Source organism: Apteryx mantelli, chromosome 4 (assembly GCF_036417845.1).
Source record: "Apteryx mantelli isolate bAptMan1 chromosome 4, bAptMan1.hap1, whole genome shotgun sequence".
Classification (NCBI taxonomy): domain Eukaryota; kingdom Metazoa; phylum Chordata; class Aves; order Apterygiformes; family Apterygidae; genus Apteryx; species Apteryx mantelli.
This window is the reverse complement of record NC_089981.1, coordinates 85907342-85933193: the sequence shown is the minus strand read 5'-3', so window position 1 is coordinate 85933193 and position 25852 is coordinate 85907342. Positions and strand designations below refer to the sequence as shown.

The 25852-nt window shown below is 39.1% G+C and overlaps 1 protein-coding gene across 2 annotated transcripts; it reads right to left on the bottom strand.

The window, feature by feature from the left end:
- Nucleotides 1-23722, bottom strand: DLGAP5 (DLG associated protein 5). 2 transcript variants are annotated; one of them, XM_013953763.2, is made up of 19 exons: nucleotides 23661-23722; nucleotides 21060-21310; nucleotides 19545-19753; nucleotides 18884-18979; nucleotides 18316-18400; nucleotides 15687-15788; nucleotides 14401-14471; nucleotides 11769-12079; nucleotides 11236-11357; nucleotides 11021-11150; nucleotides 10538-10623; nucleotides 9784-9944; nucleotides 8067-8159; nucleotides 6627-6852; nucleotides 5278-5512; nucleotides 4881-4938; nucleotides 2749-2920; nucleotides 2308-2357; nucleotides 1-1319 (listed from the first exon to the last, which is right to left on the bottom strand). In XM_013953763.2, exons 2-19 carry the CDS (start codon nucleotides 21298-21300, stop codon nucleotides 1197-1199), a joined length of 2571 nt encoding a protein of 856 aa, XP_013809217.2. In that variant the 5' UTR covers nucleotides 21301-21310; nucleotides 23661-23722; the 3' UTR covers nucleotides 1-1196. The 2 variants fall into 2 exon arrangements, with proteins under 2 accessions (XP_013809217.2, XP_067151760.1); XM_067295659.1 differs by lacking the exon at nucleotides 23661-23722 and adding an exon at nucleotides 23604-23626.
- Between the last annotated feature and the right edge of the window lie 2130 nt (nucleotides 23723-25852).

Genomic DNA, 25852 nt, shown 5'->3' with positions numbered 1-25852 from the left:
TCAGGTCAGCTTCCTCTCTTTTATTTCAGTGTAATACGTACACAACTTTCAGGTTAAATCTTAACTCAGACAAGCTGCCCTAGCTGTAGTGGCAATGCTTTCCACTGTGAAAGGTTACAGCCTGAGGGATTTGCATTCCCTTCGCTTGGTTTACAATACAGGCTAGTGGCAAGAATGTGCATTACGCTAAGATCATCATTGCAAGAAGAAGCCCAGTCAGGTATTTCTTAAAAATATGACAGCTGAAGGTACTCCAATAGCTTATTCTTTATATTTAGTTAGTAACTTGCATGTTCCCTATACATGAATATATTAGTCCAGATAAGAGAATGTGTAAGGAATAAGATGCAAGAAGAGGCTGACAATAACATGTCAAGTGTTCAGAGAAAGAGGTTAAGAGATCTTCACCTGAAAAAAAAGAGGAGAGCAAATGGGGCTTGGTTTGAAGGTACTCAAGGACACAGGTACCTGCTGAAAACCAAAAATAAAAACAAAACAAAACCACACACACTCTATTTAATATACTGCAGGGAAAAGATTATCTGACTTTCAAATCCTTTTCCTGAAATTGTTTCCACTGTCACAGAACAAGCGGTTGTAACCACTGTGTAACAGGAAAGTATTACATGCATCAAACCTTGTCAGATCTGGGGATTAAGCACAGTTCATGCACTGAACACTAGAGCCCAAGGGCGTAACGCTACCCTGGTAACAGTGGTAGGGTACGGAAGGGCACTTTGGGGTAGGTACCAGGGCAGCTCTTACCCCCAGAAGGTGCCCTCCCATCAGAAAGAGGGCACAGGTACAGTTAACCCAGTAGCCATCTCTTAGGAAAATAATTCATGAGGTAGGAAAGGTCAGGAGAGAGAAAAGCCTGAAGATGAATAATTTTACAACTTGAAGTAGATAGGAATTACACGAAACTATAAAAAATGAAAATATTTCAGGTTGGCATCAGAGTATGCAGTCACTGGATACAGCAGTATAACCAGCAAACACACTGCTATTTCTATACAGCAGTAATCAGTGCGTAATGTCTGCACTATAAAACATTACAAAATATTTTAATAAGTTCCACTATAAAATAGTATAGATATTCACTCAGAGCATGGTTCAGGGGTAGCAGACTGTATCCCAGACATCCTTTATGTTTTTTCATTAATAGAATTTACACGTTTTGAATTTCAAGTCACTCTTCATTTTTCCCCAGAGGGAGAAAGGGGAGAAAATACAATCAGGTCACTGAATGTTTCAGCTGCTGCGAACTTCTGGGCTTTGTTCTTGACTGGAGTGAAGGGAAGCTCACCATCCATCACTGGCTGTGGGGGGAATTAAAGTGTGAAGTAAGTGTTCAAGTAACAGTTATCTGCTCTCCAAAACATAGCACTGCAAGAACACAAGATAAGCTAACAGCAAATTCCCCTTTCTCTAATGCTATCTGTATAAACACCACAGCAATAGTAATTACTGCCAGGCCACTGCTTATGCATGTTAGATGCCTTTATATTTGACAGGCCATGTAGAAATCACAGGATAAAAATAGCAGAAAATGCTTTTAACAAAGGAACAGGAGAAGCAAGCAATTCTACTGCATCTTATTCAATAATTTGGACACATCACAGTTTTAGAACAAGCAAGATTAAGGCAAAGCGCCACTTTGTCAGGCAGATCTGAAAATGTTCCTTAAACCTTCAGCAGTTTAGTAGATGAGCTTGCTTGTGTGTGACAATAGCTACCACTGTAACCCTTTTCCAAAGCAAAAGGCACAGTTCAAAGCCATACACCACCATCAGTACCAGGACAAGACTGAGGAAATTGGATACCCAAATTCTTTAAACAGTTTTGAAAGTCTTTGTACACCTGCTTTTCCCTGTTGAATCTACTTCTAGCTCTCAAAGATAAAGCTATAAAATCAAGAGATGCAACACACCTGGAAAACTCCAATAAGAAAGTGGATGTAAAAGATCAGCCAGTTCAAACAACTAGATTATGTTAGTAAATATTTACAAGAAAATCCACAAGGAATATGATTTAAAGGGTCAATCTGATAAGAATCAGACATATTCTGTGTTATAAATGTCTCAATTCATCCTACGCAACATGTGCGATAAGGAAAAACAGTCTGAACCCAGTGCAGGGAGACAGGAATTATGGCCTGTGTTTATTAGAATAAGCTGTATGAACTGGTTTGATAACATCTTCTCAGAGTTTAATTTTCTCCATGTAATGACTAATTCAGTAGGAAAGGTTAACAGTATTACAAACAAATGGATTGTTGTAGTCAAATAAACATAATGGGTAGCTTACCATATCAAAAGGATTTCTACCAGTGCACATCAAATCACTACACAAAGCATCTGAAAAATAAGAATATTTCAATATTTTAAAGAGTTAGTCTGTTGCTGCTAATGCTGGAAAAAGTTGTATAGTTTTCTGCAGTTACTGAAGAAAAACTAAACTGTCTGCATTTACTTCTAATTCAAGTCTTTTATACTAGCTTTCTACTTCACATATAGAAGGGAGACTATATGTGCCTCTGAGGGGCACTGTTTGCTAATATGCACATAATAAGTCACGCTAGCTATTGCTAGGTAGCTTGTGCTACCTACAAACACACCTAGATTAACAAAGCTACACGAATGACAGTGCTTTCAAACATTAATACCTAGAGTACCATAACACTTGAACATAAACATGAGGCCCCAGCAATACCATGTAAACTACACTAAACAGCTTTAAGATATGCACCTGGTTTAGGGTCTGGTATCTGTGGTTCTCCAGACTGAGCCAAGTTAGTCTCTGGGCAGATGTCCTTCTCTGGACTGCGCATGATAATATCTTGTCCTTGTTCTGCAGCAGACGTTTCCATCTCTTCCGTGCCATCCATTACTTTTAATTCACTGTCAGGATTTCCCAGCATCTGAAAAACAAGAATTTTAACTGTTCCTAACTCTTTGTGAGGCTAAAGATGTCAGCAGCAGCTATATTTGTTTCCCAGAGAAGGAAAAGAAAAGCATCAGTGAAATAAGAAGGACATAAGGCAGTACGTAAGACACCAGGAAGCTTTCTTATTTTCTGTTTTGTCTGCAATGAAAGAAAGTTTGTCAGCTATCGATGCAGAAGCACAGAGTTGAAAAGGTAGCCAGAACATTCAAGGGATGTGAGCTTGTAGAAACCAGCACGTCACCAGTTAGGTCAAACCAAGTCCATACATCTCATTTACAGTTTTCATGGACAACTCAGGAGAGATGGCAATTCAACACAGGACACTGTACAAAGGACAGGCAGGACAAAGCTTTGATCTATTCCATATAAACTTTTCCCAAATGCCTTCTTAAGCTTGATAATCTCTTAAAGAGAGCATGAAGGAAGTTCTTCCACCTCAAAGAATATTTTGAGCTTAACTGAAATGCTTAAAAAATACTGAGGATGGTAAGTGTTCTCCTAATGAGACTCTACCTCAAGAAAAATCTATGGGTAATACTGAATGCTAAAGATTTTCACAGTTTTCCCCAGAGAGGGTCATCCAACAAGAAACTTCTCATGTGACGGAAAAAATGAAGTAAAGGGAAAGAGCAAATCTGTTGAGTAAGATGGTTTGTATATTAGATTCTGAATAAAGATGAGCTATCAGTATAGCTGAGTTAGATGACAAAGAAGAGAATGCTATTCAGAGACATTTATGCATATAAGGCTGATACAAACTAATAAGATATCTGCCTGTTTCTAAATAGAGTAGATGAAAAGGAAAACCAATACAATAGATTTGGCAGTCAATAGTAGGAATACGGCAGCTGCTGGGACGCTAGCAGGCCCCACAAAGGCTGCTGCAGTGCCGCACAGGTCCGAGCAATAGCAAATAAAAATTAAGATGCTACATTTCTAACAGAAGGTACTAAAGGATGATTACTGAACTCCAAAACACTGGCCTTCACTGACTAACACAGTATCCTCTGAACTATGGAGGCCAGATGTTGGTTTCTAATGGCTACAAGCCCTCAAAAGTAGGCACGTCATGAAGTCCTGACATTTCAGCACAGGGATTTCTGAACTCTGGTACTTGTATTCGATACTCTTGCTATAATGTTAAACAGTGTAACAGCCCAAAGTCCACCTATGACAATATGAGGACTCAGAGACCTAGGTGCTGCTGCTGCTGCTTTCAGCCATGGTCCCCAATGCCAAAGCTTTTAAAAAAACCTGCATCAAGAAAACAGGTAGTCGACTTAAAGGAGCATTGCTTGCCCAAGCAACAAGCATCAGGCCAACAGGAGCTCCAAAAGATAGCTTCCAAAGGGCTAGAGAAGGGCCAAAAACTGCAGCGCAGGAGCCAGTCCTTATCTACATCCATTCTGCAGAGGCAAAAGCACCAGCCTGAGGAATACAGCAGATATCTTGAGGACCTGATCAGAAGTGCAAGTGTCTGGGTCTAATAAAAAGAACCGTTAAACCAGAAACCTGGATTGGGCACCCTTAACCTGAAGGGATGAGCAAGAGAGTTTGAAGCCTATTTGCTGAGAAGAGTTCAGCTCAGTGCAAGAGAGGAACTCCAGGCTGCTGGTATTTCCATGTTTGCATGTCAAGTAGGAAATTAAATTTATTTTAGAAACTTTGAACAGTACAGCCAATAAGCTCCAAGGGGGGTTTGTCTCAGCAAGTCTTCTCAGGTGTTTAGAACTGCTGCAGTAAGATGTGAAGTATTATGTAAAGACAATAGGAAGTGTTTTTGCAGTGCCGCTTGTGACATGCAGCAGCTCACACTCAAGTTTGCAAAGATAATCAAAATCTAAGACACATACCACTTAAGAGGTGAATATTTATTTTTTGTTAATAGTAGAAAGAGATATTTAAAGCACACACATGAACTACACGTGACTTACGCTAGTTCCCTCTGCTGCGCCAGCTACTGGACAATGTTCTTCTGCAACTAGGGAAATGCTGAAAGAGAAACAGAAGTGTTTTCATCACTCTTAATTAACTGTAGGTTTTGACTTAGGCCAACTGATTTCATAATTTGTTCTGCAGTTATGCTTCCTTGCTTGGCACTAGGCAGCCCTATCAGATTTTTTGGGTGAAAAATAAACTTCTACTCCAGCATTGAAATTACATTTGAGAAGTGAGGTTCTAACATTTCCTTGAAGGAAGGAAAAGAAATGAAGACTTAGCATCTTTATCCCTACCAGATTGGAAGATAACAGGCATTAATAATTCTTTCAATTAAAACTATAAAATTATTTGTAGAAAGAATTTAATTAAAAGCTGCCTTAACATGTCTACCTTTGTTCAAGAAAACCACCCGGGAGAGCTTTTCTAGTGGGAAACTGGTGCATTTTCAAATTTTGTGCTGTGTGGAAGTCTTTGAGTACTGGTGTCATTTGTTTTGCAGTTGCATCCTCAGGGTTACACAGAGCAGAAGGATTGTTCAGAAGCAAAGTTCTGTTGGATGACCTCGGAGTTGCTAGTTTTTCAGAAGTCCGCTGGGAAGATCTACGAGGTGTCTTTGAAAGCAAGCCTGAAAAGAACGTTTAATGTTTCATTATTACAGCAGTTTATAGAAGATGAAATCGGTCATTTGTTAGGGTTCTAGCTAGAAACATTGCCTAGTTTCTTCTACTATACATGTTGTATACAAACAATAACCTGAAGTCTTACCTACACTGCCAGCAAAACTGAATAAAAATGACAAGAGTAGATCAGTATTTTACAAAACTACGTTAACTCAAAATAAGCAATTTAGCAATGACTATTCCTTCAGAAAAAAACTGAAATAGTGAGATTTGCTGTTCTTATTAAGAAGTCCATACAGTGAAAGTTGTCTATTAATTTCAGTCTTTCACACTAAAAAAATGTTAATAGAATAAAAAGATATGGATACATAATTGCTTCTTATAAAAAGTTGTCTAACAGCGCTTAAAGCCAATGTTGCTTGAACCTTTTCAGCAGCTCTTTTGTATGAATGGCAAGTGTATTTAAAAAGTTGCTAGTCTTGTGATACAGAAAAAAAAAAATCTATATAAAAAAATCAAACTGAGAAATTCAAAGTCAGATTAAGAACCAGAAATGGGAGGGAAGAGGAATGACTCTCAAAGGATTACTGAAAATACTGTCTTCACATAGATTGCAATAAGATGCTAAAAATAAAATTATATTTTGAGTGTGTGCTCAAGAAAACTGTGAAACAGCTTTTCTAGCAGACTGAAATGTTACTATCTTGATGAACACAAAGACCAGCATATTTTATTTGCAGCTTTGAAGACAGTACTGCAAGAGATTAAATAAAGGACATTACCTACATTGATCTTGATGAACAGGTTGTCAGCAAAGTCTGGGAATACTCAGATTAAAACTTCATAGCTAACCACATGCTGAACAACCACGTATCAGCTGTTTTCACATTTCTGTCTAAGCTGATACATCATGTTGCCATACTCTAATTAGAACATCCAGGTAGAACAGTTTACTTGGTTCTCTGACATAGATAACCCTGACTCGAAACACTAATTCTATCCAATACTGGAGGGAAACAGTAGCATCCAGTATAAACAGCATAATTCCTTCCCCAATGAGCCTATTCAAATCTCTTCAGTAGTTTCAGGTCACAGAAATCACAAGTAAGCCTCACCCACCTGGAAAGGATTTCACAGGGCTTTCAACTCTAAAAAACCCTCCTTCAAAAACCACTTTTTCTACTTCTGGTGGCTTCTCCTGGTATGTACAATCAGCAGCTCCCTCATGCTTCATTTTATCCCTCATAGCTGCTTTTATAGCAGCAAGCCGGTTTCGGGCAGCAGTTCTTCCAGCCGCTCCCAACTTTGGTTTGGATACCCCATTTGGAACAGTCTTTTTCTGAAACTGTAAGAAAGTCTAGGTCACATCTGGAAGCTTCAGTCAGGGGCAATTACACCCAAACATCCATGCAGCTGCTGGCCATGCACAAGGACAGCAACAGGCAACAGACATGCTGGAGACAAGATCTCTGTTCATCTCCAGAATGTTTTGTACAGCCATTCAGCTATAAAGGCCAGTCTGTGATGACAACGCTAAGGAATCCTCGTGGGAAGTCTGCAGTTCAGAAATACTCAGTGAAGCTGTTTTTCTAACAACTCCAGTTAATATTCTTATTTGACAGCCCTGAGAACAGTGGGATCTAGGGACTCCTAGTGGCAGAGAGAGAAAATAACTGCAGGATGGACAGCAGTCACTCTGTGAAGTTTCTCCTGGAAACCAATTTTTCCAAAAGTGTCGTGTTTTGTACCACGTGCAGGTTCTGATATTTATGGTCAGTTGACACGGACTACATTCCACCCAGTTTCCTCTACCTAGAGTTCCTTATAAACCTTCATATCATTTTTATGATTAGCTGAGCAGTCTCCAGGAACTGGACAGGGTTTAGGTCATGCGAATATGACTGTGTTCAGTCATTAGAAATAATTATATATTCCAAGTCAAAGAGCAGATAAGAATAGCTTACATTATAGCTTATTTTGCAATGAGCAATAGCTTATTTTGGGTAGTGTTAGACCCATGCGTGCTTAGAGAATTCGATGTTTAATGCTACCTGTGGTACTAATGCCCTAATGGGGCATCGATATTAGTTTAGCACTCATTGCTTAAAACTGTCAGTCACTGTCAAATTCTTGTGCAGAGCTGCTTTTTCAGTTAAGTCAGTACCAACACTAGGGGATCATAGGAAGGTTTTTTTTTTTTTTTTTTAATATCTTAAGAGTAAATTTCTATTCTAAATATAACAGACTTGCCTTACTCAGATACTCCCAAAGGGAGTCACTGTAAATTCTTATTCCTAATTTTCCCAGCAGAAAGAGGCAGCTAACATCACAACCATCAACTGATGTAAGTGCAAGGGAGAAGGGTGCACCCTGAAAGGGATTTCACCGATTTTTTAAACATTTTCATTAACGTCTAAAGAATGCCAGATGAGTAGGTCTTTAGAAGAAATTTCTCTTTAAGGGTATCATTACTGCAATAGCTCACTATTTATTTTAGAAATCTCAACAGATTGTTGCATTTTGATGCCATATGAGACACTCTTTAGGAGTTATTTATACCTTGATAATTCCTTTGCTTGGGATATCAAGTGGTTGCCACTCATTATCTTGAAGCTTCTTCAGATTATCAAATTTTTTATTCACATCTTCAATCTATTGGAAAACCCAGAAAAGTCCAGGTTTAACATGTGAGACTTGCACCAGATTCACAATATAATAGCATTTTATAAAATCAGATGACTTAAGTTTAAGCATAAAGTTTAAGCATATTACATCATGATAAAGTTTAAGCATAGTTAAGCATTTAGGTACTTAAGTACAGAAGCAGACCAAACCACCAGCCAACAGGAACTATTAAATGTTCTCATACAGTTGTCATGAAGCTACGCGCAAACATACATAAGCTTCAGGTTAGATGACAAGATCAGACCGGTCTCATTTCTCTAGTTTAGAGGTTAATAGGGAAAGCATAGAATCACTCAACAAAATCTAACTTCTATCATTAAGGAGCTGGTTTACAACCGCCTCTTGTGCTGAACTTAGAGTCAAAAAATTGATAATGGTCATATTTAAGGAATGCAAAAAGAACACATTACATAATAGTTTTTATACCAAACAAGCACAAGTTTTCCATTACATAGGAAACACATCACAAACAACTTGTTTGCTCTTTTAAACTTCTGGCCTGAATAGCTTTTTGATGAACTCTTGGCTTGTTCGTGACATCCTGTGGACAGGGATGCAAGCTCGCTCTGCAGCATTACCTGTTCCCTGGCTGCTACTCAGTGTGACAGCCTTTTTCTCCTTCAGCTTTATAATGAAGACAGTTGTCTCATTTACTAATAAGAGCATACAAGGCTTGCTCACAACAGACCAGTCGCTGAAGTAACAAGCCCTTTACATCTTCCCCAAAACTCAGAAGATGCAAATAAACAATGAGTGCAAAAGCAGGACAAGAGTTAGCAATTCTGTTACTCCGAGTTTATCTAAGGGAAAAGATGGGGATGCTCAGGAGAAACTTTAATTGCCCGCAGCAATATCGTAAGCATAGGTAAGCCACGCTTTTCAAGTTACTGGTTCTAGCAAAGTTCCCCACAAACACCTGATGTTTCAGAAACAGATCAAACCCATCTGCTTTCTTGTAGGAATTCAAGACCTATGAATAGGACCTTAATTAACATTCAATGCATCTCTGCCTTTGTTTTAACCAGTTACAAGTTACTCTGTTGAATGCTTATGCACAAATACTATTAAGGAGAGCCTTTTTGATCATTTAGAGTATTATAATTCATTCTGAAGCCAATGGAAGCATCTACTGAGAAGAGGAGACAAAGGTTTCCCATCACCTGGCTCCTCTTTAAATGATGTTATTGCAGTTTCTGCTTTATTCTCATATGGAAGGCAGGGAACTCCTGCTTTTCAGGTGAGAGTCAGGAATATTTCCTGTCTTTTGGTCCAAGTGGACACTGACCATATCCTCACTCCAAAACAGAATGAGTTCTAGCTGCACACCATTCACTTGCACCTCCATTCCAAAGAAAACCAAGACACACAAACCACGAGAAGGCCCAAGAGATGACCTGGTCCACTAAATAGTATTCGCAGTATACCAGCTAGTACCCTCGTCTACTGGAATGTGTTAAACAAAGACCTAAATTTTTTATATAGAAAATATCAGGATCGGAATATTCAAGTGAAAAACAGTTTCAATCCATTGCATATAAATAAACCTACTTCGGACATTCTTTATTTTGTAGGTTAACATGCAATTACATACCTGAAAATTAACCATATCCCAAAATCCATCCAAGTCCGTGCACGTTGTTTCTTTTTCACCCCGTTTAAATTCGCAGTTATCCACCAGTCCTTCAAACTGTTTAAACCTTTCTGCTATGAGCAGTCTTGTCTGACCAACTGTCGTGCGAATGAGATCTTTAGCTGACAGTAAGAATAGAACAATAAAGAAAGTAAATCTTGGAATAATCCATCAATTCACAACTGATGCAAGTATTTGAAGAGTCTGCAATTTGCTTATTGCTTGAACCAACTTCAAACCTGCAATACAACACATATGGAGCATACCTATTAATTGAACCCTTCTAAACCTGCCTCTTCCAAAACAATTTACTATCTTTGTAAGCCTTTAAGATAAAACAATAATAAGTCCTCCTCATTTTCCCAGACATGAATACTTATTCTATGTTTATTTAAAAATCTTTTAGCTTGGTTAAAACTTGTGCACTTAAATACACTTAGAACTGACAACAGAATAACTAGTTTGATAGGCACTCCATTCATTTCACTGTCAGCTACCATCATGTCAAATACTATATGTAAGTTTTAGTATCAGGAGATGAAGCAAACCTTTTTTGTATTTGGGCAGATACAACTCTACACCTTATCTAACACAGCTTTTACCAAGTGCTCTAGACAATGCCATTTGGCAAACATAATCAGACAGTTGTACTTTCCTCTGTCACCTTCAGCTGCCAGGAAACCCCTTCTAGCGCCTACTGCAAGGTTGCTCTTACCATCCTCTGGAATGTCCAACTCCAATTTTCCATCCCACTGGAGGCAGTGAGACATCAGCCTCTCAGTCTCAGACTGAAGAATGTGTCTAAAAATAAAGGGACAGTGAAAAAATTTTTGGAGAATATTCTAACTGCTGTCACAGCTTGTAACTGTCAGTATTGATTACTGTCCTTTTCCTTTCAGAGAAGGTATGCTGTCTTTGAGTAGATGCCATTAAATTGCTTAAGTTCACAGGCTGGCTGAGGTGCAATTTCCATGTTACAGTTGTAGAGCTTGTTTTCCTTAGGATAAGGTGCTAGTCTCCAGAAATTTATATTCTTTACTTGCACTAACAATTCCAAAGGGAAGACAGGAACGAGTGCCTATCCAGATCACTCCTGACAGATATCAACTATTACAAGCTAATCTTTACATGATGTCTTGTTGGTCACATGAAGGACTTTAAAAAAGAGAGCAAGAAAGTGAAATAAATCAACACAAACCTGAAATAGGGCACATCATGCTCCTGCTCTCTTAAATCATCTGACTTTGTTCCAAGTGCTGATGTATCTGTAGAAACAGGGATTGTTTCCTTTGATCTCTGAATGGAAGTGTTCTCATCTAATTCACATGCTGAAAAATATAATAGAAAGATATTTGTTCAGAATCTGGCAAAAACTAAAGACACAGAAGGATAAACTAAATATGAACTTTATACCTTTTTCTGCTTTGAAACTTGTAGTGATTTGCTCTTCTTGAACGCTTTCACCAGCAAGTACAACTTGACTTTTAAAATTAGGTTCTTGTGCTTTAGTTTCTCTGGATTTTTCAGCTGTGTTACTGGAAACAAGAATATATGTTAAGACACACTGAGAAACTGGTACCAAATATGGCCAACACTACACAAAATTGCACATTTACGAGTTTTGAATTCTCTTATCTTACATTCAACGCTAGACAGTTCAAGCTATTCCTTTTAAGAGGAGTACATCAGTGTGCGCATGAGTGTATTTATATACGGCACAGTCCTTGATATATGCTATCTTGAGCTGCTCTACTTCTATGGCATAGACAGGATTATGGATTACAGCTTTCTTCGCTATTATGTCCACATTTGATTGAGCAAAGATAGCAAGCATCATGTTTCAACATCAGAACGATTTGTTACACATGGAGCCTCCTACAGATGTTTTCTGTAGCATCACAGAAAGGTTTCCTTGCATTTTAGGCCATTAGAAGAAAGAATCTTACACTGAAGTTTCTGAAAAATCCCAGAAGGCACCAGGTGTCAAAAATGCGTTTGCCCTAGAAGGAGTCATGGGTGTGACCTTGTAGGTTGCTAATCCATTTAATGGCTGAAACACAAAGTTCTGAGGTGCAAAAGAGCGTGTTCTTGGTCTCCCTGGAGAAGAATTATTTGTCAGTAAAACATTTTTCTTTTCCACTGAGGTCTGTTCCTGTTGAAGTTCTACTGATGCTGAACGTTTAGAATTGGCTACAGAATCTTCCATCACTGGATCCAGCTGAGCATTTTGATCTACTTCATGCTTAAAAGGAAATACCTAAACAGCACAAAAAAGACAAAGCAAACACTACGTTGTCAAATGACTCTGATGTCTGCTACAGGCACGGGCTGAATTCTAATATGACCGTCGGAAAGCTAGCACAAAGGGAACAATTTCTAGAAAGCAGCCTTCTACAGCAAAATACATGTACAGAAGTCTTGATTTATCAATAGGCCCAACTGGATTTGACACCTGCAAATCATTCTAGCAGCAGGGGTAGCACTTGACTGCGAGGAATGTAACAATCTGCTGTGAAGTAGCAGAACACCTGGCCTACCAAAGCAGTGATTAAAATGAAATAAATACTTTTTGTCAGTGTTGGGAACAAAGTGCTTTGGGTGATAAGCTCAAGAGCAGAGTAGCTGGCACCAAATCCAACCAGGCCTATTGAATAATCACAGTTTACACACATATTGCAAACCAAAGACCGAAGAACAAGCTAAAGCAAGCTGATAGTTGAGGAATGCAGCTCCAGACGAGGAGAGCACAAGTGCAGTTAGGACAACAGAACTTAGTTCAAAGAGGAGAGAAAGTTAACAAGTCGAGTTCACATTCCTGTGAGATGAGTGATTAGACAGTCATACAGAATGCATTTTTAAGATATCGATATTGAGATATTATTAGTTTGAATCAGCCAAAACAGCTTAAACCGTCCTTCAAGAAAATACGCATCTTCAGTGCACTGGAAATCTTGTAATACTTTAGAATATTCTTGCTTGGCATGTGAGCCTTGAATTCAAATTTTAATACACTTATTACTAGGTTATGACTGAGGTTACAACACGTGTTCATCAACTGGCAATACAAAGTAATTGCTGCCTTTGAAGAGGTATTTACCTGAGCCAAGACACAAGTGCCTGCACTTCAGCAGTTAACCTCCTGTCAGTGTTGGTGTGCACCTACACTACGGTTTAGGACAATACTAGAGAATAGTTGCAGTTTTTGAAACAGGAGTGGAAATGGGAGGTGCGGGGGAGACACTAGGTGAGAAGAAACAGTGGAATGTAAGGAACAAGAGACATTGATGCTTATTACACAGGGCTGTCAACACAAATATATACACAAGTTTTCTGGATATTTGTGTTGGAGGACTGCCATGAATTCTCATACTGCAGTCTCTAAGTTAATGTAGAAAAGGGTTGTTCGAGCAGTAACACTGGAAACCGGAATGAGTGCCTTCAATTACTGTAAATCATAGCTACCTTGCAGGATAAAATATTTCTGGCTAGATTTTTTTGGTGGTTCAAAACCTAAAAATGCATTTATTTTTCTGCTTCTAAGGTCCCATACAATTACCTGAGCATAAAAAGGATACAGAGTCTGTCCTCAAAGAGGAATGAATTGCACAAAATTTACAAACACTAGTTAAAAACAGCAAACTGTACATGCCCTTTGCTTACTAGTTTAAACATCAGACTTAAATGAGATATTTCAAGTAAGATTTTCTCTCATTTAAATCAGTCAAAACTTGAGGATCAGTAACCAAGTCATCCCTATAAGCATACCAAATCTGAAAATACATGGGAATATAAATACATACAGCTTCCTCCTAAAAACCTAACTTACTAGTGAATTTCCTATTGCTTGTATGCTTGAGCACAACTGTAGTTGAACTTTTACTCAATAGCAATTTAGTTGTGCTTAAAATTTTACTTAAAACAAGTTCCCCTGAACACAGCATTTTAAAAGCCCTTTAACAGTACAACATTCGACTAACTGATGTCAGTGAAGCTCACTGAGTCTAGCTTAATCAAACAGGTCTGTCATTTTCTGTTCATGAATTGTGTATACAAGAAACCTGATAGGTCCGTGGACGTGTATAACAACCTGCGCCCCTCGCTGCAGCAAAGATTACTCGTGCGCAGAAAGCACATGCACATTTGAACACGTTCTTCAAATCTGTGACCTTCAGCTGTTGTAACCTGTAGATTCTTGTGAACAGCTAACACCAATTTGCAAGCAGAAGCTTTGGAATTTTGTATATTTTCTTCATATAAGAAACACTGTACAACCTTCCTTTTTACCTGAACAAAAACTCAAGAACTTGCTCGTATTAATGAAGCATCTTCTGATCAAGCAGCAATGACTGATTTTAAGTATTGCCTGCATTTGGCTTTTAGAGTTTGACTGGAACCAGAGTTCTTAATCTCTAAGAGATAATAATATTAACGCGAAAACGAAAAAAAAAGCGCAGTCCAACAGCTAAATTACTCTAAACAGCATAATCTACTTTAGACGCAGCATCAACATACTACAGTTTGTTACTCATTCTTAAGTCCGTTTTACCGCTTTTCCATTTCAAACACAAAACTCCCTACCTCCATGATGTCAGGTTTGACTGCCTTCTTCTGCTTTCCTACATTTGCTGTCTTTCGTCGTGGCTGGTTTCCTAGAATGAAAGAAATTCCAGAAGGTCAAAAAGGCATCTAATTAAGGCAAAGACAGGGAGCAACTGTGAGGGTTTTTTTTGAGTGGGAGGTGGCTACAGGGCAGACACCTAATTGAAGAAGTTCATACAAAAGAAAACTTGTCCTGGGATTTAAACAGCACATTAAATGATATATAACCAAGAAAGGAAATCAGATTCACTAAGTCATTAGAAGTTGTCATATAACCACATTATGCCTGTATGAGAAGCTAAACACTTAAATATAGAGAATCATATAGCTCTATTTTAAGGTGTACATCACAGAAATTTTAAGAATAGAAAGCGTCTTACTTCCCTAAAGGCTGAAGAGATACTGTCAAACCAGTTTGAACCCAGATTTTTAAATTTCTGTATGGTGGGAAACTGGTGGATTGAAATCACTATCACAGCTGTACTTTCAAGCCTAGGGTTTTACTTTTGTCATATATAATATAAAGGATGTTGCAAAAAATTCTGGAGAATATCTTGAGGACAAGAACATATACTAAAGATTTCCCTTTCAGTAACCATTAAGTTCCCCTGTTCTGGTAAATAGAAAAACATGCACGAAAAGAAATTCATGACACAAAGAGCACAGGCTCTCATGTCTTCCAGAGACATCTGTTTCTGATCACAGCCCTATTAATCATGTGTCCTCAAACAGTGATACACCAAATTGGCAAATCTTTACTCTGTTCTGTTTCTGTTCTTTCAGGCTATAATTACCATATGGATATTGATGCTCCACACGGAGGGATTTTGTGGGGAACTGTCCAATGTTGGTTTCAACATCTTGATTTAAACATTGCAGTAGAGATTCCAGATGAGATTCTTACTGATAGAGCATCTAGTCCTTTTCTTACATGACAATTTGGCATGATTTACATGCAGTCTTTAACTGTTCCAAGCAGATAACCACACAGCAGGATGCAGTGTGCTAAGACATTTCAGAACAAGCTGACATATATCTCTACATCACAAAAGAGTGCCTGAGACGCAAGTAAAATCCTAAAGATAGAGCTGCCTTAGTATATCATCTGATAAGGAGTCTAACTGCAGCACAAACACACATACGTTGTTTCCAGTGCTTACTTATCTAGTACTAGCCAGGGTATGGTCTTTACAGCACGCTACGCTGAGTAGTTACTTATCAAGACAGAGCTACACAGGCAGAAGTACATTTACTGCCTCACTTACCCGTAGCAGCGGCAGCAGTCGTTTTCAGCATCTGTCTAGCTGCAGAGGCGGCTGCTCTGGTGATTCTTACATTTGCCGCTGTCTGGACTGCAGACTGTAACACTGTAAGCAATATTAATTTCAGAGATTTCAAAGCTTGCAGCATTCAAATAATAGCACTGAAAGTTTAGGTTTGGTAGAAATCAGAAGAGTGCATTAGCATTTATCAGTTGCATTAGTTTGCGGGAATCAATAGTGGGGGTGGCTTTTGTCAGCACAGTGCAAACAGTGCTAAACACGGACAGCCCAGCCCAGCCTTGGCATCAAGGCAGCGCTCAGACGGATCTTGACTGAAGACTGTTTTGGTTGTACAACAGTACCGCCAGGACCCTGACGAGATCACGATGCCACTGTACTAGGTGCCACGTACACAGCATAAGGAACTCTCCTCGCTATTCTCTGCAGTCTTAGGCAAAGTCAGTATTACTCCTATTTTACAGATGAAGCTTTCTAGAGTAGTAAATTGTCAGAGTTATTTGCCCAGCTGGAAATTTAAACAGAACATCTGGGTAACAAAGCGATCCTGTGGTCATAATATGAACACATTCTAAGGTCTGATTTTAATGTAATTTAATAACATATTTTTAAATTTAAGATGAATTATCCCTGACACATTTCACAAAATATGACTCAAGTTCATATGCTGTATTACCTACCTTAATAATTTTCACCTTTGTATTCTACTGCTGTTTCTAATTTTCTTCAAGAATGATGGCATTTATTGCAAAGAAAAGTTTAACAGAAGCTCCTGATTTCATACCCTCCCTTTCTATACGTACATGAAAACTAGTAGCCCCACTTGGTTATTGTTAAATGCTATTTGTGTTTTTATTGTAATTCTAGCCTCCATAGAAATGCATCTTGACAAGTTGGAAAAAAATTACTACATAAATAACTAACATTTGATTTATTCACACATTCACTTCTAACGTTTTCACCTATGATTTAAATGCATATAAACGCATATTCTTGATTCAGCAAAAACATTATCAAGTCTGGCAGATGATAATTTTTTTTGTAAATGACATGTTTTAAGTGTTATAGCAAACACTGATAATGGATCTTTTCAGTATTCACTGAAGGCATGACTGAAATTTATTTAAATAAAGGTTTGCTGCTTGCTGATTTAATTAAGTTAGCAATGTGAAAGTCATTTCACTCTAAACTGCTAAATATCTTATGTTGGCATGAGTATGCCACACAGCTTAGACATGTACATCACTGTGCTATCAGAAAGGAGTTCTGATCAAAGGTATTCTCCTCCTTTAACAAATGTGGCATGGGTTGTTGGTTTAAGAAGTGTATGGAATCATCACACAAAGCCCAGGGGTTACACAGATACAGAAGGGGCTGTTTTTAACGTGAAAACAGATGACTGTATTCATCATTTATCAAAGCAGCCAATCCCAAACGCAGTCGCATTTACCCAGTTGAGTTAGTGTGTATCAGAAATCCGGACTCCTGTCTCCTACATTATACGCTGTTGCGCTCTAGGAGTTGGCTGTTTAACCTGTTCTTTTACAAACTCTTTTCAGTGTTAAGTTACACAAGGAGTTTCATTTAGAGACCAAAAATTAATTCAGACTGAACCTTTAAAGCTTTTCTGTACTTAATTGTCATTATCCAGCAGTTTTCTTTCTGGTTACCCAACGTGCACAATCTTGATTTAAACAGTTCTTCGGCAGAACCTATCACTTTTTCACTTCTAGAATACTCTGAAGATAGATGATTAACACACAGGAATGAACACGGCAGATAAAGTCCTTCTGATTATGACTACCCTGCATAAAAGTTAAATTCTGCTCCAAGACAATGAAAACACCACATAATCTTAGGAAGCCACAACAAAGAGAAGAGCTCTAACAATACCAATTTTCACACGCTATTTTGAGACTATCAGGTTTAAAGTAGTCTCAATGGGAAATATCTCAACAAGTGACCAAGGAAAGAGAAAGATGTCAAAGCAATAATGGTGAGAGATTTGTAGGCTGAGTGCTTCTTGTGAATTAGACAATGGCTAATGCTTGACAACAGCAGCTTTGCCAGAGAGACAGAAGAAAGACTTCACTGAATGCATTTACACTTCATTCAATCAATTGCCTATTTGTCAGGCTACTCACAATGCCAAGGAAAATTCATGTTTTATTTGTATCAGTACTCCTGAAGCTTTCCAGGTAAAGATGCTCTTGTATAATAGCAGCAGCTACTACACGCGATATTCTCCTCAGAGAGAACAGACAGGAGGCTCTGCACAGCTCCAGCTGCTGGGGCAGTTAGCAATCACGCAATCCTGGCTACTGACCTTTTTTCTTTTCCCTCTCCTGGCGTGCATAACCAGTAACCAGCACTGCATAAAGCATCCTGCGAGTTCCATTTCCCAAAGCCTAAAGAGGCAACAAGTATATGCGATAGCTAGAGCCGCACATTTTATAGTCTGTCAGCTGCTGCCCTCAGTAGAAATGGGGTCATGCTAAAAATTCTTGCTTGTTCCCTGCATCCCTCCCCTGATCTGACAGCTATTGGACTCAGAAGAACAAAACATTAGAGCATCCTTTCAGACTCAGGTGTAGGGATCATTCTACATTCATACCTTTCTCTTTTTCAGCTGCTTTGTCTGTACCCATCTGTTTACGTCCTGCTTGTGTAGAGCAAGCACTATGCCCATTGGCACAAACCTACAAGAAAAGTTTGCATTTTAGGAAGTGTCGGATTTCCAAAAATAAATTAGCCTAATTTCTTTCTGATTATTCAACAGGCCTGGTCAGATTTGGTGCCAGCAACTCTGCTCTAGAGCTTCAAGCCAGAAATAATGGCATCTCAAGCAAAATACATAACTTCAGTCTCACCCCTACCTCTACTCTTAGTTGCAATCCTTGCTGACTACAGTACTTTGTATGGAAAAAGCGGTCTGGAAGATCAGTAAACTCTTCTCTACTTGTACTGACCTTATTAAAGTCTTTGTAGCTCAGTTCAGCACAACGCTCAAATCAGCACAATAAGATCTATCAGCTCGCTGAAAGCTTTACTGCCCTTTCTCACCAGAAGAGCCTGCTCAGAGAGAGCACTCAACATGCAAGCATACCACCCCCAGTTGTGGTCTGAAGGATAATTACATCCTTTTCTCCCAGTTTATTCACTGAAGTATATAGGAGACAAACCGTAGAATGCTTAGATGCAGTTGATGATGTCATTGTTTTTTCTGCTTGATTCTTGGCCTTTGATCGAGTAATCCTCCCAGAGGAAGCAGGAGCTGCCTGGAAACATTCCCAAAGAAACAAGAGTTAACATATTCCTTGTGCCCCACCCACTGTTAGAGTGGACAAGATGACTCAGGTATGAAAAGCAACATGGCCCTGCACTGCACTTGAAAGTTAAAACGGATAAAGTAAAGTAAAGAGTAATTTGAAAGACTTTCAAAGTTGGGTAAGCTAAATTGGAACAAGTTACCAGTTCTAAAAATAACTCAACTGTTTCATTTGTGGATAAACCACTATAGTTTTTGAACTGAAAACATGTATAGGACATAGACAAAAATTAACATATCACAATGCCATTTCCTCTTTTGCTCTCTTTTTTTAAATAAACCAAATTACTCCCTTAGTGACATTAAGCTGTCCCATCATTAACCAAGTCTAATGTCTTCACCTTAAATCAGATTAATATAGTATCTTCCTTACTAAACTAATATAAAATTATTTATAAAGCATTTATTGTAGAAATGCTTTAATTAATTTCACATAACACAATTTTATATATAAATAAATATGTTAACATAACATATTTCATATACTCATTTTAGGTATTCATTTAACTTATTACCTTCTCTTTTGGTTTGACTGTCACAGGATCTTGGGGTACAAGTGAAAGAAAACCAGGTGCAGTAGGTCTATATAATCCAACTTTAAATACGCCCTTTTTTGCTTTTTCTCTTTGTTCTTTAAGTTTTCTAAGTTCCTTTTCCTCTTTATAGCGTTGAAGCATTTCCTTGCGTTCAATACTCCTCTTCATGGCTGCATTTGTGAGCTGTTCTGCAGCAGGGGTGAAGATAGACATTTTAAACAATCTTGAAGATATTTTTCAGCAAACAATGATGAACAAGTCAGAAAATTGCAAAGAGCTTTTCCAAGATACAGAAGTAACATACTAAGTAAAAAAGTGTAAGACTCACTGTTTAGAGTCTGTGCTTAAAAATTTCAATTAAAGTCTTTAATACAAATGCACGTGCTCTATCAGCTTGCCAAAAACTTAAAAGCTCTGCATTGTTTTAACCCTTCTCACTGGAAGAAGGGTATTCAAAGACAAAATTCAACTTGCAAATACACCTCCCTACATCTGGATCTCAGGGATACTGTAAGTTCAGATCTATTTTACAGTGTAAAGACTGTACCTGCAAGGTTATAGTATTAAAGTTAATGTTTTAAGCATACTTAGTTATTTGTACAAGTTTCTCTATTAAAACATTTTTAACACCATTGAAAGCTGAAGTTTAGGTCAGCTTTTAGACCCTAAGGAGTAAAATCTGCCTCAAGCTGAGGAGAACAAATGAGGCAGAAGTTATGAGAAAGAATAAATCCTTGAAATGATGCCAACTTGAATTACACATCCATCAGGAAAACCTACTCTAAGTTAAAATTTATTGAAGAAAACCAAGTTGCAATTTCTATTAATTTTGTATTTGACATGATTACATAGTGATTTCATTCTTTCCTCCAGTGATTTTCTTCTTTCAAAATACTAAAGGTGAAAATATTTCTGAAGAAATTTGCTAATAGTCTGTTTAAAGATTAACTTAATTCCTTAGGCCATAAGTACCCAGACGAGCTGGAGAGGCAAAATTCAGTTTGTGCAGGTTCTGTTTTCTGGAAGGAAACAGAAGGTATCAAGAACTGCTAACCTTTAAAATACAATATGCACTAATCATTTCTAAGCATACCTTGAGCACATGACAGGTATCAGTAATATATTAGAAGAAATTATAGATCAGGATTATTCACTTCCTGAACAAAGCCATCATTTAAGACACTTTCCGTTGAATGCTAACAGCAAAATGCATTCCTCCTTTGACTGCTCCAGGCAAATCATAGCAAAGCCCCATCCACACAACTGGAGCAGTGAAGGAGGATAAAGCTGTACTGTATTAGACTTTATTTTCTTGGTTCACTTCACAGTTAGCAGAATTGGTAGTTATTGCTTTTTAAATCTTAAAACACCTCTTCAAATTAATATGTTAACCACAGTTAGGTTCCTGTGATTATATTACCAAATCTGTTTAATGAAATTTGTAACAATTATATATTAAAAAAAAAAAAAGCTTGAAAACAACCCTTTACTCACTCTGCTTTACATTGCTGTTCTCTTGAGAGCACATTTCATTTGTCTCATTTAGTTGAGAAATTCCCCTGTCTTTTGATAGCTGAATATTGACATCTGCCAATCCAAACTGTCTGCTCTTTTCAAACAACTTGTGTCTGTTCTCCTTTTGCAGCACTGATTTCCTGCGTGCAACTTTTGTTCTGAGGGTTTCCGTACTTAAGTCCTTTTTGTATCGACTGGCAAACTGGGAAGTAGCCGCCATCTTGTTTATCCTGCACAAAAATCATAATGATTAGGAAAAAAGCTGTCATGTTCCGTTTTTGCCATTTTCAATAGAGTTGGTATTTATTAACAGAGAAAGCCTTCAGTTCTTCCTTTCCGTATGTGTACCAGAGAGAACACAAATCACAATTTCAGCAATGATTCTTCATTATTTTTCCTTATTATAGATATCTAAGAGACTGGTTAGTTAAATAGCCAACAAGCCTGGCACAGAATTAGTAGGGCAAGCTTTGTCACTGCCTGGGATTGGCTGGCTAGCCTGTTTTCAACACGTGTTTTTCATGTTAAGGAGACAAGCAAGTAAATGACAAGGTTGTAGGACAATACTTGGAAGCAGCATGGCCACTGAACATTTAGTTTATAACCTATCTGATGGCAGGACATTTTTGTCATGCAGAGTACTTGGCACTGTTTCCTAACTGAGCTTCCAGGACGCAACTGCAATACAATTACGTTTACTTCACATAGGATTTCTCCCTACTTTTTTAACCTGCGGAATCAAAAGAAAAAACCTGCGGTCAAAAAACCCACCTTCTCAAGCTAAGCAAAAGACCAGAGATCTAGCTGAATCCTGAACACTAAACGCTGGGGGAGGGAAGGGAGAAAAAGAGTACCAGAATAAACATAAAGGGTACAGAAATAAATAACAATGTATTCTTAAGCTGCATATATCTATAGAAACAGCAAGGAAGGACAGAATCTGAGCTACCCCACAAGGGGATACAGACAAAGGCTTTTAGACACCACTGCTGTTGGCAGCAGCAGCTCCTTGCAGCCAACTTCAAGGCAGTATTCATGAACCAAGCACTCGCATAACACTCACAACCACCTGGAAGCGCTTGGAATAGAGACTGGAGATAATATATGATCAAGAAATACAGAAGAGCATATTTTGCTTCTTTTTTCAATATATTCAATGCTGCAGGAGGGAAAATGGTCAATGGAAATGTAAGTTATCAAATGGGAATAGAAGCAAAACTCAGCTTAAAGCACTCCAGTCAGAGACCAGATGCCTTCCACATAATTCATGTGCATGTCAGTGCCACCTGATTTGTGAATGTCAAACATCTTATATTCCATCTATTAATACATTCCAACTTTCACCAATTCATTAGTGACAGTTAGTTAATAATGACTGCAAATGATCAGACTAACTGGACTCCAATTCACAGGTCATACTTGCTCTGCTTTACATACGGGTGATAAAGGAAGGTTAATTCATGAGGAATTCCAACTATAATCTTTGGACTGATCGTAGTAGTAGTTCCCACGGTGTTATGGATATTCATTAAGAAAACAGTTAGAAAGTCATTAAGAAAACCACACTATCCGTGCCCTAGAAGCAGCAGGATTTTTGTGCCCCCCCGGAAGAAAATCTTTCCTAAAAGCAGCAACTGGCATCAAGTCCCAACACTCATCCTTGGAGGACTTGCAGGGTAAATTCCCTGTCTGGGACTCCTTAAACATGCTCTAAGCATAGCAAAGGTCTTTTCAGAGTGCTTGCACAATTTTCCAAATCATTACCTTGGAGGAAAGTAACCTAACAAATATTCACTGAATATACCCAGTTTTCTATCAGAAAAGCTTACAGAAAGCTGCATTTATCTTAAATTTTGATAAATATTTTAACACATTTACAGGATTTTTTTTTAACTTTTGAAGTGTTAAGTATGCTCCACAATATTTTCTTAGCTATTATAGTAAAAGCACACCTAAGTCCTTCTGCCCCTTATAATCCTCAAGAGCAAGCGATCTGCCTTTCACAGTAAGTAATTCTCCAGAAGAATTCAACTGAAACTTGAAGAGAAACTCAAATATAATAAGCAGAGGTAGAGGGAGTTTCCCACTTTTTTATAATATGCATCACCAACTCACACCCCAAGCCAACAAAAGTAACATTACACAAGAGATTACCCACAGTCTCTATGGGCTCATTAAAAACCAGTGACACATTCAGGACTAAAAGCTCTTTCCCTAAAGATTTTTCAGTGTTTGGCACCTTTTCTTTTCAGGTGATGGTTTCTGAGTAGCACCTTGCTCCCAGAGAGCAGTCCAGAAAATTAAATTTAAACTCGAACGAACACAAGCAAAGACTGGTAGCAGGAAAGGGACAAAGGGCTTATATAAAAGAATTGGAAATGCCTTGCATATACTAGCAAAATTGAAGTTTAAAATTTATAGGATTTATTAAAAAAAAAGGGGGGGGGAACCACTTAAGACCAGTGATGCCACAGGAACCAAAGGAATAATTCGCATACAAAGGACATTTAGGTGAAGAGTTACCATCGTAGCCAGCACAGCAACAACCCAGAGCGGTTCACAGGCTTTGGCCCTTCTCACCTTATTCTGAGGCGATTTCAGGGAATCGCTGCTGCCGACCCCCGGCGCGGATCCTCCTCCCCTCCCCCTCCCCCGGGGTCCCGCCGTTACCTGCTCCGACCCCCCCCGCCGCTCCCGCTCTCCTCAGCCACCGCCCGCCCCTCAGCGCCGCCCGCCACGGCTCACTTTCAAATCTCACCTGGCGACGCTCATTGGCCGGCCCCGGCCTGCCCGCGGGCTCTCATTGGGCCGCTCCCAGCCGACCGTTGATTGGCAACCCCGAAGTGGGTTGTTTATTGGTCACCGTCATCGCCGTGATTGATTCTCATTGGCTGCTCTGAGCAGCCCGCCCCCCTCCCGCTTGCCGCTCATTGGGTGCGCGGGGAGGGGTCCGTAGGCGGTGCGTCCTGGCCTTCCGGGGGGCGCCGCTCCCCGCTGTACGGTGGCGCGGCGGGGTCAAAAAGCCTTGGGTGGCGCTTACAGCATATTACGTATCCCCCGCTTTTAATCTTAACGCCTTATTGCACAAACGCTCGCATCCCCTATGTCCTGCTGTACCGGCATCATACCGACTCTCCGCTGTGCAGGGGTGACTTGTGACTCATGTGATTCTCATGCGCAGGAAGATTTTTTTTTGTTTTGTTTATAAAATCTGCAAAAAATTAAAATGCGAAAATGCTACTGCAAAAGCCACCACTTGGTGGCACTGCACAAATGTAGACAGCGCGTCAAAAATAAAATAAAATAAAATAAAATAAAATAAAATAAAATAAAATAAAAATAAAATAAAAAAGGCTATTGCCAAACAGGAAACTGCTAAGCACCAGGCATAATCGCAGGGGAAGGAGGAGAAGAGGGCAAGGCTGCCTCGCAGGCGGCACGCAGATGCAGGCTCTGCGCGCAGCGGTGCGCCGTGCTTCGTAACGCCGGCGCTCAAAGCAGGGGAACACGCGGTTAATTTCTAAAACGTTCGTGCGTTTTTATAAGAACATGATTACAGTGCATGAAGAAAGCAAAAAAAAAAAAAAAAAAAAAAAAGAGCTAAAAGACCATTCAACCATTCAGCATCATTCAAGATTGGCCCCGTGCATCGCAAAATGGAGAGGTCAAAGAAACATCCCCCTCCGTTTCCCTGTATCGGCCGCCGGGGGATCCGGCAAAGATTTGGAAACCTGGAAAATCCCAACTCATGCTCAGATCATTAACTTATTACATGATAATAAAAGATTAGTTTGGACCTGTTGATTGGCGGCCATTGGGGCAGATTCCCCAGTGGTATAAAAAAAGTCCAATTAAACAGCAGAGCTACAGTAGTTTGTAGAGATTCTGCCCACTTAGTCCAATGCAACGAGGTTCTGAGTGTTTGCTGCGTTTTGTTGCTCTCCTTTTCCCCCCAAATCAGTGGAATTTGAGGGCATTCAACAGTTCTACCTTAGGATATCAGGATATAGTCCGGTGATTGGGGCTGTGCTGAACCACTAGTCAGAAAAAATGAATTTGGGAGTGTCTTCTTTCCAACCAAAAATCCTTCTTTCTCACTTATTCTGTGCCCGAGTCTGAAGTATTCCTGTATATTGAAACAATACTTGTTTTCTCCTCCGAGTGCGTAGCCTGAAACATTTGCTGGGCTAATTTCCACTCGTGTGGATGCTGATACCGAATTTAGGAAGCGTGACTGCGGTGATGCCGAGGCTTTAATCTAACTAGCTCAGATAACAACGCCAGTGATAACACAGCAGGGTGGGCTTCAGTGCCAGCCAGCAACCTGAGTACCCGGCCGTGGTCTTGGCAAGCCGAGACTCTGCCGTGCATCTTCACTAGCGGTGTTACCTGAGCTGGCTAGGTTAAAGCCAGAACGGGTTTACTTAACATCCTGCAATTACACCTTCCAATAACACTATCTAGGTCACCGCAAGGGTCTGGATGTATTTGAATAATGCCCTGATTTTAAAGTATTCCGATGTCACTTTGAAATAAAACACAGCGATATTTTTTCAGCCCAGTTTATGATTGCTACTGATTTTATTGTTAAGAGGAATTAACGTATTGCCATTTAATGTAGATAAACAGGCAACATGAATATGTAAAGACATTATCCCTTACAGATGTTATACATGCCTGAAAGATTAAGTGTGTCGTTTTCATACACTCCCAATGATAATATGATATTACGCCTTTATCTTAGCCGCTGGAGCTCTGAGAACCCCTTTGAA

Bases quoted from the DNA above. Each gene is read 5' to 3' on its own strand.
- DLGAP5 (XM_013953763.2), bottom strand. From the start codon at position 21,300: ATGGCGGCTACTTCCCAGTTTGCCAGTCGATACAAAAAGGACTTAAGT. The intron at 19,754-21,059 runs GTGAGTAAAGGG...CCCCTGCTGCAG, and splicing joins GAACAGCAATGTAAAGCAGA to AACAGCTCACAAATGCAGCC. The intron at 10,624-11,020 runs GTTTGTGTTGAT...CTTTATTTTTAG, and splicing joins CATGATGTGCCCTATTTCAG to ACACATTCTTCAGTCTGAGA.